At 39.6% G+C, this 15,257-nt stretch overlaps 1 protein-coding gene across 4 annotated transcripts in view; it reads right to left on the reverse strand.

The window, feature by feature from the left end:
• The window catches only part of PDE1A (phosphodiesterase 1A), a 290,701-nt gene that overhangs the window by 100,915 nt on the left and 174,529 nt on the right, over positions 1 to 15,257 (reverse strand). For all 4 annotated transcript variants that reach the window (XM_075933755.1, XM_014572868.3, XM_025183938.2 and 1 more), the window contains exon 2: positions 6,105 to 6,218. In XM_075933755.1, the coding sequence (XP_075789870.1) occupies positions 6,105 to 6,218 (114 nt within the window). The remainder of the gene's footprint in view (positions 1 to 6,104; positions 6,219 to 15,257) is intronic.

A 15,257-nucleotide genomic window follows, 5' to 3' on the forward strand; every position in this document is an offset into this window, starting at 1 on the left:
GGGATATAAAGTGGATATCTGCAAATCTTCGCGGTCTACATGCAAAATTTATATCCATATCTGCAAAAATGAGCTATGGATAGCCACAACCATATCTGTGGAAGGATAGAAAGTGGATACCCACAGACTTGCAGGGCTCTACCCACCGACTTAGAGCATCTCTGCCACAAGCAGTGCAACTGCACCACTGTAAAGGTTGTAATGCAGATGTAGCCTTAATGGATGTGATTGGGAAGGTGAATGGAAAGTTGCAAATAGGGGCTTAACAAGCAGAACTCTGGGCTCAGGATGTCTGTCCTGATATAAGAAGAAACTACTTAATGCCAGAGACAATGGACAACAAACTTGGAAAGATCAGATTGCACATGGACAATGCATGGGCAGAACATGCTGCATAGATTCATTCCAGCAAAGTGGTCAAGCCAATCCCAAAATGTACAATGCAGTATATAGTAAATTCAATGTAATGTGTAAATATCTATCAAGGGGGTTTCTGTCTAACTTTGGGCATGTAGTTTAGTGTGATCACCTCAGAGTAGCTTTGTTGAATGCCAAATAAAAGAAGCTGAGTGACAAAAACCTGGATTCAAACTAAGGTTTTAGATCCCAGAGAACGGGATGAAATCCTAGCATTCAATCCTAGAACTGTTCTGGATAAGTCAAGTGGAAAGCCCGCAGGTGGAATCCCAGTAAAAACCTGTTTTTTCAGCAGAAGAATCAATTCTTATGTCTTTCCTGAAAAAAAAAAATCTCTAATGCTCCCCCCTTGCTCTCCTGGTTACTACTTCTTGCAGCACCTAGTGGCCTGGATTAACCCTGATTCACATGAAATGTGTTGACAGAGTACAAAGTGGCATTTTCATGGGAGCACTGTTGAATCTGTATTCTCAGTAGACAATTAAGACTTCAGCTCTTTCATCCAGTTACTGACATTTTCATTTCTTCTTAAAAACGGAACTTTTGCAGCAACTTCTAATGATCCAGAACAGCAAAAATCAGCAAACTTAAACAGGTATCATTACAAGATGATGTTGACTTATTCTCATTTGTTCTGCATTTAATTTCTCATTTTAAAAGAGCAACATAGGAATATTTAAAATGGAGTGACAGACTACCAAATTCAAAAGAAACAAGCTTTCCTATCACAGTCATATCCTTGACATATTCAGACTTCTTTTTGCTTTAAGATTTCTTCCTCACTCAGGAACTGTCAAAAGCCTCCTTTGAAGATTGAAGGCTTCAGCTTTTTTAATGGGACATTTACAATTGCTGCCCAAAAGGAAAACATAATTTCACATAGCTCTGGAAAGCTTTCCCAGCTGCCAGATTACTTAAAATGACTACTATCAGCACTTCTTAAATGAAGCTGTTAGTGTATTTCTCAGCAAACAATAGTAAAAATCTTTTAAAAAAGAAAAAAATGTCTTCCACATTCTCAAATGGTACAGCATAGCATAGAGCTACATAGAACCAGACAGAAGGAAAACAAGAGAACTTGAAAGATTCCCTCTTACTATATTAAATAGCTTTGTTCTAAATCCCAGTTTCATTATGTGTTGCATTCTATAAATAAACCAACATTGTTCTGGCAATTTTAACGTACAGTAATATACTTCCAACTTTTCTATGCAGTACCAGTCTGCTCCTCTGACTTCAATGAAGTATTATGAACAAATATGAATAGCAATAGCTCCTTGAGTCATGCCATAGCAGGCTGTGTTCATCCAAAATACCCCATTTTGTTTTCACGTGTTGATTCTGCTTGGAAAGAGTTGGCTGGGTTTTGCTGGCAGGTGTAGCAGGTATCTTATCACCTTATTTGGATATGAAAAAAGTGTGGCTCCATCAGAGGTGGTGTGGGATAAGCAGTCTGGAGGAAGGGACACTGAGAACAGTGAAGCCTGGGTCAAAAGTTTGGATTGAACCTTATGGGATTTATCTTGCAATGTGTAACACACAGGAGGAATATTGGACATGCACAGTTCTGCTGATTTCAGTTGTGCTCTGTGTAGGAGCTGCAGGTTGGCTGCACAATATATATTTGCAGGATCAGGGGCTAAACTATTTCATTGTAAGTTTTCTGTTAATAAACCAAAAGCTAGGAAGGGAGAGAGTTTGGACTCAACACAGTGTGCCTGAGAACAAGCTGATAAATGTATCTGCTGACAAATAGCTACTAAGAAAATCAGTGCTAATTAAAGAACCCTCTGCTGAAGACCTTAAGTAAGCCAATCTTTTGTTGAAGTCATTTTGAGTTCTGCATTATTAGGAAAGGGATATTCAGGCTTAAAATATCTGGGACTAAATGCTTTTAGAGCGCTACAAGAAAGTGACATTAACCCATCCTTTTATGATCTAGGCTATTATTTCAAATCTACTAATAGATCAAATTAATTAACTGAAAATTCTCATTGGAGAAACCCGACGTGGGACAAAGCACCCGCTTTCCTCTTGAATGTGTAATAACTGTGGCCACACAGAATAGTTTCTTCCTTCTTCATCACTGGATCTTAATATTTTATCATTCCTACCAAAAGGCAGATTTCTTCCTCCCAGGGACTGGAGAGAATCTGTCTATAGATTATCTCCCAAAACTTTATAGTGAGGATTTGAAACAGAACTTACCACTAAGACTGATTGAAATGCAATTACCTTTTCTACATTACCCATGGTAGAAAGCTATGTGAAAGAGCTAATATTATTATGAATACATTATAATGAAGCTATCAGTTCCCTGTGCTGAACAAAAGCACTTTTAATTTCAAAACTGATTTGAGTGGTGCAAAATTAGGACTTTAAAATGCACCAGAGAAACTATTTTATACATTTACAAATGTGAACTGATTCACACACACACAGACACACACACTCTGTCTCTCTCTCTCTCTCTCTCTGGGAAGCCCTTTGCTCTCCCCTTGATACAGAAAATGAAATTGAACACGATAGTCAAAGTAAAAATAAAAGCGTATCACATGCAATAAGTAAACAAACAACCAATCATGAAAAGTAAATTTCTTTTTTAAAAATTATTTATTTAAATTATTATTTAAACATACCGTTAGGAACATAGTTAAATAGCTCTGTTATATGTATGTGTTTGTATAGAATATAAAATTCTGGCAGGACCACTTTACAGCTGAGCATACATATTTAAAAGAAAATGTTGCCAGAACATGGTGGGTTTGTGAACTGAGGCTAGCACTAATTTTGAGAATAAAAATTATCAGTAGATTTAAAAAAAAGAAAGATCTCAGGTTTCTTTCAATTTAATGCTCTGAAAAATTAAGTTACCCCACAGAGAATTGGTTTAAGAATGAATGTTGTTTTGCATAAGATCAGAGAAGAGGGAAAGATCTTTTATTCAAAGATTTAGCTATAGTTCTTGAGCATATTTTCATAGTCGTGGGACATAAAACTAGTCTTGTTAGGGAAGTAGCCTGCAGGGGATGGGAATTTTCCAAACCAATGTGAAATTACATATGTTTCTTCTTATGTGGGCAGTCAAGACCAACTCATTTGAGGATTTGCTCACACTAAATGTAACACCTGATCCCACCACAGAATATATTTGTGTGGCATGTTATTCTGTTGTTTGCATGAAATTCTACCTGCTGGTCCTCCATCATGTACACTTAAACCTGCTCTGTGATATCCTTCTGCACCAAGCCATAAAACCATGGATACTTTATTATAATGGCTCTGTTCATATCCGCACAGTTCATCCCATGTTCGAGTGGTGCCAAAGATCAAACTGTGTACATAGGCATGGCACTTCTACTCAGAACTGAGTTAGGAATGGCACATCCCTCAAAGCAGAGTGTTTGGGAAGTGGATGGAGGGAATACTTTTCCCTTACCAGCAGTTTAAAGCTGTCTATGATGAAATCAATGTAACACATTCCCCATTATTTTTAATGGGAATTATAAACGTTGATTGGCCCTGTGGCCACATAAGAACCATTCATTGAACTGCATGGTGTCTTTTGTCATAAAATGGTAAAGAACTTTCTAAAAGTTCTTAGGGAAGTGAACTGTGCAGGCAATTATGAGAAAAGAATGATTACATATTAACAGGCAGTGGGCATGGTATACTGGAGAGGTTTTTTTTTTAATCTGTGCTGGGGAAAATTAGCAGCCTTGACTTGTTATAGCATCTATTATAATTAGGAAAGGCATAGCCCAAAGAGGATGTGCAGCATAGTTTTCTGAAGATTTGCTGACCTGAGGAATGCATGCACATTAAAAAATGTCATTTTTATACAATCATTGTTAAACCAGAAGCCATAAGTGGATACTCAGTTCACTTCAAGCTAGTTTCATCTGAAGAAGTGGGTTGTGCTCATGATACCATGTACATTTTTGTTAGTTTCTAAGGTGCTGCAGGACCATTCATTTTTTAATTTTAAGTTAAGTTTATTTTGGTTTAGCTTTAGTCGATTGGGGACTGATTTCCGATAAACTGAAGTAAATATCCACAATGGGATTTGTACCAGTTTAACTAAACCAGTGTAAAATGAATTCGATTGAACTGGTGTAACTTTCTCATGCAGACAACATCTAAGCCATTTGGAAGCTGAGATCGAGCCCTCTACATTAGCATCTTTGCTGATGGCCAGTAGTAGCTCTAAGGTCAGCATTTCAGGGTCCTGGGACTTGTTTAGCTCTGTATATGCTCATTACACCTCCAAGTCAGCTAAATATTTAAGCACATGCCTAATTTAAAAGTGAAATGTTCCTTAGAGCACATAGACAGAAGACAGTGAGACTCCTCATATGATTTACACTGAGCCCCATGCTTAAGCGTGTTGCAGAACTAGGGACAATCACGGCACTTGTGAAAGTGCTCCACCACATTGTGTAATGGCTGATAGGCCACTCAGTAAAGTTCTCCTGGTGGTGCAGCTTTGCATCCTTTATAGGAATCTGTACATACTAATGACACAAATAGGGGCCTGCATCAGCTGCCTTTTGCATGGCTCCTGCTGCTACAAGAGCTCAGCTGTAATATGAACTGGTGTGGATGGCACACAGACTGCGACTGAAGATCAATTGTTTTTGCAGTTATTTCATTTTCTCATTTTTCAGGGTGCGGCAAGTCCCACAACCCCCAAAGGGAGAGCCTTCAAAATTACAGATGTGCAATGCTTGGTGTGTGAAAGAAACACATTAAAGAGAAGGAAAGAGAAATATTACATGAATATTTCCATCCATCTTTTTAAATGTGGAAGCTATTCTATAAAGTTTCTTATGCTGCATGCATCACTATAGTATCTGTGCATTAAGTACATTGAGCTAAGCTAGATCCTTGAAATAATTATTAAAAGGTCAGGCATGCTTAAATTGAATAAGGAAACAGGACTAGACACATATTGGACAGCCAAACAATATTGGAGAAGCTCTGACAGACATTCTTTGAAGCAGATTCTATTTAAACATTTAAAAGGTCAACACATTGAAATATAAACCTAAGAAAACACCAGAAAGTTGCCTTAGAGTTAGTTTAACTTCAATTACACGGCAAGCCCTGGAATTATTTCAAGAAGTCAAATACAGGAATATTTAGACTTTACAGCCTTATTAAAGCAAAACAATTTAAAAACAATGTAAAGTAATATTTCTAATAAAAATCAAATTTTTATATTTGTAAAATAATGGAATAAAACAAACCCTAGCTTCTTTATTATGGGGCAGATTGTGATTCTCAGACTTCTCTTCTCCATTAGTATTTCACCTAACAGCAACTTTCCGTCTTTTCAACAGGCATGTTTGTGCTGTAAAGTACCCCTCTCGGAGATGAAGAGTATCAGAATCTGGCCATTGGATTTTTAGTTACGCCCATCAATAAAATCTCCTGGCATAAGATTGTGCTTCACACATTTGCTCATTAAAGTAAATGGGAGTTGAGCAAGCTCTCTAGAAGAAGGTGACATTTGATCGCTTGAATCTTAAATTCCTTAGTTTTCTCTTAAGATCTAAGAGTCATACTCTGACTGTCCTTATGTCTTTTAATGAGCACCAGCTGATGTTAATGGGAATTAAGAATAAAGACCAATTGGTAGAAAATGAGCCCTCATCTTAAAATATTTCCACTTCCTGAGGACTTACCTGGTTTCATCAATATAAACTGCTTCCAACACAGATGCTGCATATTCAATATTCTTTTTTAAATCCACGACATTAACATCACCTTTCTCCAGTTGCTTGACCAGACATCTTAATCTGTAAAAAAAACAAAATATAAACATCACTGTATGTTCTCTGATTCATAAAACACTAGCAACTTTTTAGTAGCTGTTTTCTATTTGGAGTTTAGGAAAGAATACAGTTGTCTTCAGTGCAAGCAAGAAACTTTTTGTGTCACTGTTAAAAAGCATACTAGTACACAGTAGTTATTAGCAGGGCTTTTTTACAACTTTATGAATCTGTAGCATATTAAGATGAAATCATTTAGATAACTTTCAGTACAATCAGAGGCGCTCCTTTTTAATTACTAGCACTTTTTTTTAAAAAAAATGTGATTATACCTATGAGGGTTGTGTGTCTAATTTATACACAACTATTGATATTAGCAAGAAATTGTATTATTTCTAAAAGCTCTGCCCTTTAACTGCAGTCAGCTATCAACAAGGTGCAGTGAAATGTTAGCTTTATGTATACCTAGCTTCATTGCCTGCTTTCATTTTTATTTCCTCCTCAAATACATTTTAGCCTCAGAGTTTGCTTTTGTTATTAAACTAAAGTTAAGCTCTGTTGCTTCCATTTGTTAGAGAGGATTCATTGTTTTTGCCAAATACAAGGTGGTAACTAGACCATTAGAAAAATCCAAACATATTCCACAGTGTGGTGGGGTTTTGCTGCTGTTGTTGTTTTGATTTAGAGGACATACTAATGCATTATGAATGTGGACACGCCCAAAAGATAAATGCTTCCATTTATGTGTCCAGGGCAATCATACTGTACTACTAAGCTATTTGAGCATCACATTCCACCCTCTCCCATTGGTCAAGAAAACACAGTTTTGAACCTACTTAAGTTAACCATGTAGAGCAATAAATGTAATTCCTACCAATAACCGTTCACTGTTACATCAGGCATACAGGAAAATAGGCAAGATGCAAGGGTTGTGGTTTAATTAGGCCATAACTTTATTAACTGAGCTTTTCTGACCACTATCTGGCAATATTTTGTTCAGTGCAGGCCCAGATTCCTTCCTTAATTCTGTCCACCTATTCAGGAATGCTGCTGTCTTCTTTTCCTCTCCCTCACACATACCTGTACCCAGCGTGTTGCTGGGACTCCACCATCCTCCCCTCATATAAAGGGCAAAGGGACTTGTCTCCTAACAGTACCAGCTATCAGAGACCACATCTCTGTTCCCCAGTTTCTTTAGGGAATGCCTTCCCCTAAGTCTTTAGGGAATGCCTTCCCCTAAGACCTGTTGTGGAATGGGTACCTGCACTGGGCACCTGCCAAGTTGTGACAGCTTAAACCATTCCATCCAGCCATGTGAAAACAAACAAACACCCTGCCCCAGACAATCTGGAAATGAGGGGATGGGGATTCTTTATAAGTCCCAAAAGAGGCTACTAATGCAATGGCCACAGGAAATCACAAAACCCTGGCTTATTGCAATCCCATGCATGAGAGTAATTGATATGGGAGAGGGCTCTGTCTGACAGAATAGGCCATATGTACCCTCCACCTGGTTCACAGAGCTTAGCTGAGCTCCTCTTCTCATCCCCCAGGTCAGATGATGTCCCCCTGATAGCTCAAAAGAAAGGGCGATGAACTGTTAAAGGAGCCTTTTCTTCTGACTTGACCAGGTAAAACCTTTGAGGCTGATGGGGAAAAATGAATCTCCTGAAAACCATCCAACCCTGGGATTTACAGGTCTTTCAAAAAGACCTGTTTTTGAATATGGCAATTTATCTTCTTTCAATGCTGAAATGAACCATAGGATTATATGACATTACAAAAACATATCTTTAAAATGAAATATGCCAGGTCATTCCTTCAATATAATTTTATTAAATCCATTATTTTGACTTTTTCCAAGCTAATGTAACAGTGCAAGTTTTTGGCCAAAGAATTGGCATTTAAACTGAGAATCAGTTTTCTTAATATCTGACTCTCCTTTCAGAAATAATTTCATATTTGTGTCCCTTTTGTGAGAAAAAACAGTTATACATCCTATACCTGTGGTTCTAATGAGATAGAAAGATAAAGGTCAATTAATTAAATGCACCAATGAGCCAATATCCATTCATTGATTTTTTATTAGACCTGTGCTCCATACTATGGATCATCCTTGATTAAAATGTATGGACTTAAAATTAAAATGCTATTTGTAGCAAAACTCTTACAATATATTTAACGTATAAAGGCACCATATTGTCATCATCATGTCCCAGGACTGCACTGTGCTACAAACACAGAACAAAGAGCTTACAATTTAAGTAATCAACCAGAAAAACCAAGTCATTTTTTTCTCTATATTGTTCTGACATGAGCACAAATAGGTGCTAGTCTCAACTTCCTTACAGAAAGCAGGCCTTGGGGAGATTGTTGATAAGCAATGTTTTCGAAGGAGAAATCCTGTTCCTCTGAAATTGTCAACAGTTTTGCCACTGATGTCAGTAACAGGAGAAACAGACCAAATATTCTGCAAAGAGTGGTAGTAGAAGAGCCATCTGCATTTTTTTTAAAACTTACTTTACCAGTATTCTGAGGTTAGGTGAGGATTGTCTTGAGGGGTTGTTGATTTTTCAGCAAAAACCGTTTGGCGTGCATAAACTGTTGATTTACATCAGGTGCGGGTACCAGAATTTTTGAGGCTCATGACACATCTGAGTTTTGAATATTTCACACCAGGGTAACCACTTTGATTTTAACTCCTGACTTACACTTGTGGAAATCAGAGCAGACTCAAGCCCAAGATTAAACTGCAGCATATATACATAACGTAATACTGTGTTGCACCAAACTAGCCTTTTACATCCCTACCCCTCACTCCCATGAAAATAAATGTGACTTCACCAACACTCCAAGAAAATTAATAGCTCGATTAGATTTAAATTATTTCAGTTCCATCTACAGCTCTCTGGGTAGATCAGTCCAGGGCTATATAGAAATACATACATATTTTAATGCCCCAATGCCTTCCACCTGTTCCTGATTGGAATCTGCCTTCTTTTACATGTGCATTTTCATTCAGTGAGTGGGTGGTTTAATTTTTTTCATCTCATGTACAGATTCTAATTTAGAGTAGAAAAGCAAAAAATTAAACCTTTAAGCAATAAACCCCTAGGAGATCTATTAAGCTCTCCCAAAAGACATGAAGTCATAACTACTTTAAGCAGAATGATGTGCAGTGAGCCCACTTTAACCTTCACAGCTATGAAGGGACTTTGCATAAATTAGTAATAATCAGGGCACACAGCAGACCAGATTCTGCCTGGCTATAAGCAGCTGCAGCTCCTCAGAAGCTAATAGAACTATGCCCCTCTACACAAGAGATTAATCTGAACGCCTGTATAAAGAAGAGAAAGAAGAGTCAAATAACGGATATGCAGATTGACTTGCTTATTTGTTCCAGTAAAGAATAAATATCTAGCAGCAGAAACTCATCTATTTAAATGGATGTTAGTAATCTTCAGAAACTGACTGAATGGGCTCTTACATACTGAGAGAGAATCTTCATATGCCAAACCACCAAGCACTTGTAGTTCATCAGTACGTGTTTACTCAAACATTTTAAAGAGCTCCCTGCTGTATTTTAATGAGAGCAGAGGCCACAGAGCATCAGTGCAGATATAAATATGGAGTTTTATTAAAGACTCTGAGATAGGGAACTTGAACATGAAAAATCACATTTGCCTGTTTTTATCACTATAGTTGCAAGGAACCCTTAAAATTACTCTATTCGAAACCAAATAACAAATAATGTTCTTTTGTCTGGCCTCCCTAACTTTGTGTATTTTGTGAACTTGGCAGCACTTTCCATAATGTCAATTTCAAGGTTTTTCTGATGCAAAGGTGCACTTGTCACCTAGACTAACATGGTGACGTGACTCTCATGGACTGCAGCTCTGGTCAGCTCACTGTGGTTCAGCAGAAGGGTCTTTTTCAGTAAGAGCAGCAGCAGATCTCCAGTAAGAGCAGCCAAAGGTCTCCTTTCCTTACAGTCTCCTTGGAGGTAGAGAATAACAAGAGCTGGAATAGTCCCCTTTCTTCACACACTGGAATCTTGCATACAACCAGAGAGAACGCAAAGCCTGATTGGCAGCAAATCCTCTACATCAAGGCTGGGGAATAATTAACTTTGGGTGGACCAAAAGAGAGTGGTTCTTTCCGCCACAGAGCAAGGAAGAAATGGAAACCTGGGGAGTTTCCACCCCGGATCTCAGCCAGGGGCGAAAAATTCATGGGGACCTACGTGATACAATGAGAGTGATGGTTCTTCCCTCACAGGACTTCTCAACAAGTTCATGGGAGAGTTTGAAAGGTAAAAGGCTTTACCTCAACCCTGAATGCTGCTTGCCAAAGAGACAAGCAGAAAGATACACAGAGGGAGAGAACCAGGCCTGAGCGCCTTTTGTGGTATTTCTCTCAAACCAGCCCTATAGAAAAAAATCCCTTATGATATAGAAAACTTAAAACTTCTGGGAAAAGAATTGTAAAATACAGATAGAAATCGGACTTTGTGCCAAGAAGTGAGGTTGGGGATGCAACCTGAGGGAAAGTGTAGTCTCATGTATATCCTTCACTCTAGGAAGGAAAGGGAAGGAAATCACTCAATTTAGGTGCTCTTCAAAATGTGTTTCATGGTGCCACCCCAGACAAGGTTGGCCATCAGGAGGAGGCACAAAGGGGGTAGTTACCCTAGTGCCTGGCAATTTAAAAGGGCCCTTTAAATCGCAGCTGGAGGCCCACTGGAGTGGTCTGAGTGGTGCTGAGGGTTGGCTGGGTCAGGCATGGTGCAGTCTGGGCAGTGCTGAGAGCTGGGCTGGCTGCCTCTAGATCTGCTCCTTCCACCTACAGTCCCACTCCTTCCAGGGGTCCTGGAGCAGGGCCTCCCCAACATTGCCCAGACCCTGGCAAAGTCTGTTGCCAGTCATGGCCCCAGCCTTCCCTGCAAGAAACCTGTTCTAGCAAAAAAAAAAAAAAAAAAAAAAAAAAAGCACAGAGAAAATACATTGAATACTGCTTCTGCTCTGCCAGTTCCTGACCAGGGCAGGAGTTAGCCTGTATAGAACAAACAGAAAAAGGGGACATCGTTTCTCTTTATTATTATTATAACTAAGCTATCATACCTGCCGCTATAGCAGCATGCTGCTATAGTGACATGAAGTGTTGGACTGAGACATCAGCATCCCATTTCAAATGAACTCTGTCTGGTGCCAAGTTCTTCCTCATAAAAATGGGGCAAAGGTTTTCTGAAAAATGAAATCCTAATGTCTATTCTGAAAGTTAAGATTAGGGAATTCAATCCAAAGGCATGCCTATAATTTAACAAGATGCTTTACGTATAGAATGACAACACGTCTAATTTGGAACTTACATTATTTTTGTGGTTTTTGGCTCTAATGCAGAAAATACATAGTAGCCAGCCAGGGGTCATGAAGGTGGGGGAGTGAGAAGATGACCACGAAGAGTTCAACAGAATGGCAAATATAATTAATGACTATGTTCTGACTGTGGGAATAACTAAAAGAGGATACAGTCAAATGCAGACATGAAAATTATCAGACCAGAAGGTGGAAAGTCTTTCAACTCGAATTAGCAAAGGAAATAATAGGGATAGTGTTCCTTTTTAGTCATCTCAATTAACTGTTCATTTGCCCACTGAACTTCACATCAGAGAAGATAACCTAGCAATTGAAGCTTCAGGAGTAAAGCCTTTTAAGCCAGAGAAGCATGGTGTGTGGGAAGAAAGAAGAGAAGCAGTGAAGACCATGAGGAGGTACACTTTAGTGGGAGCTGCCCTACACATTATGTCTGACCTAGGCATGGTTCTTGTGGGAGAACTGGCAGCTGCTACATTCTCTTAGGGTACGTTTACACAACAGTGTTATTTCAGAACACCTGACTTTATTCTGAAATAACATAGTCCACATCTGCACTACAAGCAGTTGTTTTGACATAATTTCAAAATAATGTCGAGCTGGAGGACTGCTTACTCTGACTTCTGTAACCCTCATTTTACCACAGTACCTAAGGTGTGGATTGTACTGTCAGCCTAATCACCTAGGACTAGGAATGTCTTTGGCCCCTGCACAGAGGCATAAAGGGGAAAGAGACAGTTCTTGTTCTCCCTTCCTCCCTTGTAGAAACATAGTCAATCTGACTGCACCACATATCCTCTCTTATTAAAGATTTCCCCTTGTGTATTCCTCACATAAATGCTAGCAACTCCAGGGAAATTTAGTTTAAAAGCACAGAATCTGATTTAGGCCACAGTCCTGAAAAGTGAAACAGGTGGGCAGATCTCTGCATCCACTTGGAGCCCCACTGCAGTCAGTGCTGCTGTTTCCCTGTATTGTTTTATCCCTCCTTCCCCTTTATTTTAATTTTCTCATTCCTTCTTATTAATCTTCCTTACTACTCTCTTCCTCTTCTCCACCATCTTGCTTCTTCCTTTTCTTCCATCTTCTCACTCTTTCCTAACTATCCTGTTTCTCTCTCCCAAACATCTCAGTCTCCTTGTAACCACTGTGCCTCAATCTCTCCCTCTAGCCATACTGCATTCTACTCTTCACACTCCTCACAAAAGCTGCTGTTCCATCATTCACTTACAGCTATCAGAGAGAGGCCTTCCCCATGGAGACCAAGCTGGATTTAGGTTTCAGATAGGAAGCCATGCTAGTCTTTTTTCAGCAAAGAAGTCCAGTGGCACCTGAAAGACTAATAAACGTATTAGCTTTTGTGAGATACAACTCACTTCTTAAAAGTTGTATCTCACAAGAGATGGATTGAGATGCTCACACACACATCTTTCCTCCATGTCCCTCCAACAGATGCCTGTTTCTCACAAAGAAAATCAGTAATTTAGAGATGCCTGCATCCTCATTTTCCACTCCCACCCCTTGGCCGTCACAGAGTATCTACCTAATGCCAAAATCATACGGTGTAATGGCTGGGATTCTCTTTTCTTCCCTCAGACAATTGCCCCTTTTGCTTCTCCCCACCCACCCGTCAAAGAGCCTGTCTGTCCCATCCCTCCTTCCATAGATAAGTGCAGCTCTTGACCACTTGTCAAAATTTTGGAGTGGCCCCACATCAAAATGTATTGCCCAGACTTTATCTATGGCAAGGGAGATTTAGGCTAGATATTAGAGGAATCTTTTCTAACGATAAAGGAAATTAAGTTCCGGAATAGGCTTCTGAAGTGCAATCCCTATTGTTGGAGGCTCTTAAGTACAAGTTAGACAAACAACTCTTCAGGGATGGTCTAGGCATAGTCCTATCACACTGAGGGGGGCTGGACTAGATGGCCTCTTAAAGTCCCATCTAGCCGATATTTCTGTGATTTAGACTCATGGCTCATATTTGTATAAGGAAGGTAGAGCTAGACAGAAGCTCTGGCTGCTGAAGGTGTGTCACAAGGCAATGTCTAAGAGATGTAGAACAGGCCAGGCAATCACAAAAGCACAAAGGATGTTTAATTAAATAATAACAAATGGCTATTGATGGCACTTTTTTTTTCTCCTGTATTAATAAGCATGGGGAGCTAATCCAGAGCAAGCAGAGCAGGATACTCCATAGGGAAAATCTGTATGTTTATAAATACCAGAACATAGTGAAGGTTAAAGAATGATTTCCCTCAACAGTGAAACTAATTAAATGGGTGAACATGGCATATGAACTGTCAGTAGATAGTTACTCAGTGTTGCATAAAAGCAAAACATCCAGGCTGTGTCTACACTGCACCCCTTTTCCGGAAAAGGGATGCAGATGAGACAAGTCGGAATTGCAAATGAAGCGGGGATTTAAATATCCCCCCCTCCATTTGCATGAACATGGCTGCCACTTTTTTCCGGCTCGGGGCTTTGCCGGAAAAAAGCGCCAGCCTAGACGGGATCATTCGGAAAATAAAGCCTTTTCCGAAAGGTCCCTTATTCCTATTAAAATCAGGAATAAGGGACCTTTCGGAAAAGGCTTTATTTTCCGAAAGATCCCCGTCTAGACTGGCACTTTTTTCCGGCAAAGCCCCGAGCCGGAAAAAAGCGGCAGCCATGTTCATGCAAATGGAGCGGGGGATATTTAATTCTCCGCTTCATTTGCAATTATGACTTGTCTCATCTGCATCCCTTTTCCGGAAAAGGGGTGCAGTGTAGACACAGCCCCACAGTTTAAGACAGAAGAATTTAAGAGTTTATGGCATAAGAACTGACAAATTTAGAACAGAGACTAAATGTTTGAGGAAACAGTAAATATGCCAACTAATTAGACTAACAACAAGTAGTTAGAACAAACCCGGCCCAAAGTGTCTAGAAACAAAGGAAACTATAAGAACAAACAGGAAATTTCCAAAAATAATTATTGTTCTAGTTGTACTGGACTTTGTTCTCCATGAAAGCTTATGATTCTATATATTTTGGTTAGTCTCTAAGGGTATGTCTACACTACCCCGCTAGTTCGAACTAGCGGGGTAATGTAGGCATACTGCAATTGCAAATGAAGCCCGGGATTTGAATGTCCCGGGCTTCATTTGCATAAGCGGGGCACCGCCATTTTTAAATACCCGCTCGTTCGAACCCCGTGCCACGCGGCTACACGCGGCACGAACTAGGTAGTTCGAACTAGGCTTCTTAGTTCAAACTACCATTACTCCTCGTGGAATGAGGAGTAATGGTAGTTCGAACTAGGAAGCCTAGTTCGAACTACCTAGTTTGTGCCGCGTGTAGCCGCGCTGCACGGGGTTCGAACGAGCGGGGATTTAAAAATGGCGGCGCCCCGCTTATGCAAATGAAGCCTGGGAAATTCAAATCCCGGGCTTCATTTGCAATTGCGGTATGCCTACATTACCCCTCTAGTTCGAACTAGCGGGGTAGTGTAGACATACCCTAAGGAAGGACCAGATCAAGGTATTCGTAGGCCCTAGGCACTCTCATAATCGTAGGCCTTTAAATTAAATTATATATAAATATATACGGGAGAAATTCCCTCTGCCTAGATGCCTAATTCTTAATTGGATGTTATACCTGTATTTTGCTTGTTGATTAAAGATAGCAAATTATTCAGTTTGATTTAGCAGCT

This window comes from Pelodiscus sinensis, chromosome 7 (genome assembly GCF_049634645.1).
Source record: "Pelodiscus sinensis isolate JC-2024 chromosome 7, ASM4963464v1, whole genome shotgun sequence".
NCBI classification, from domain to species: domain Eukaryota; kingdom Metazoa; phylum Chordata; order Testudines; family Trionychidae; genus Pelodiscus; species Pelodiscus sinensis.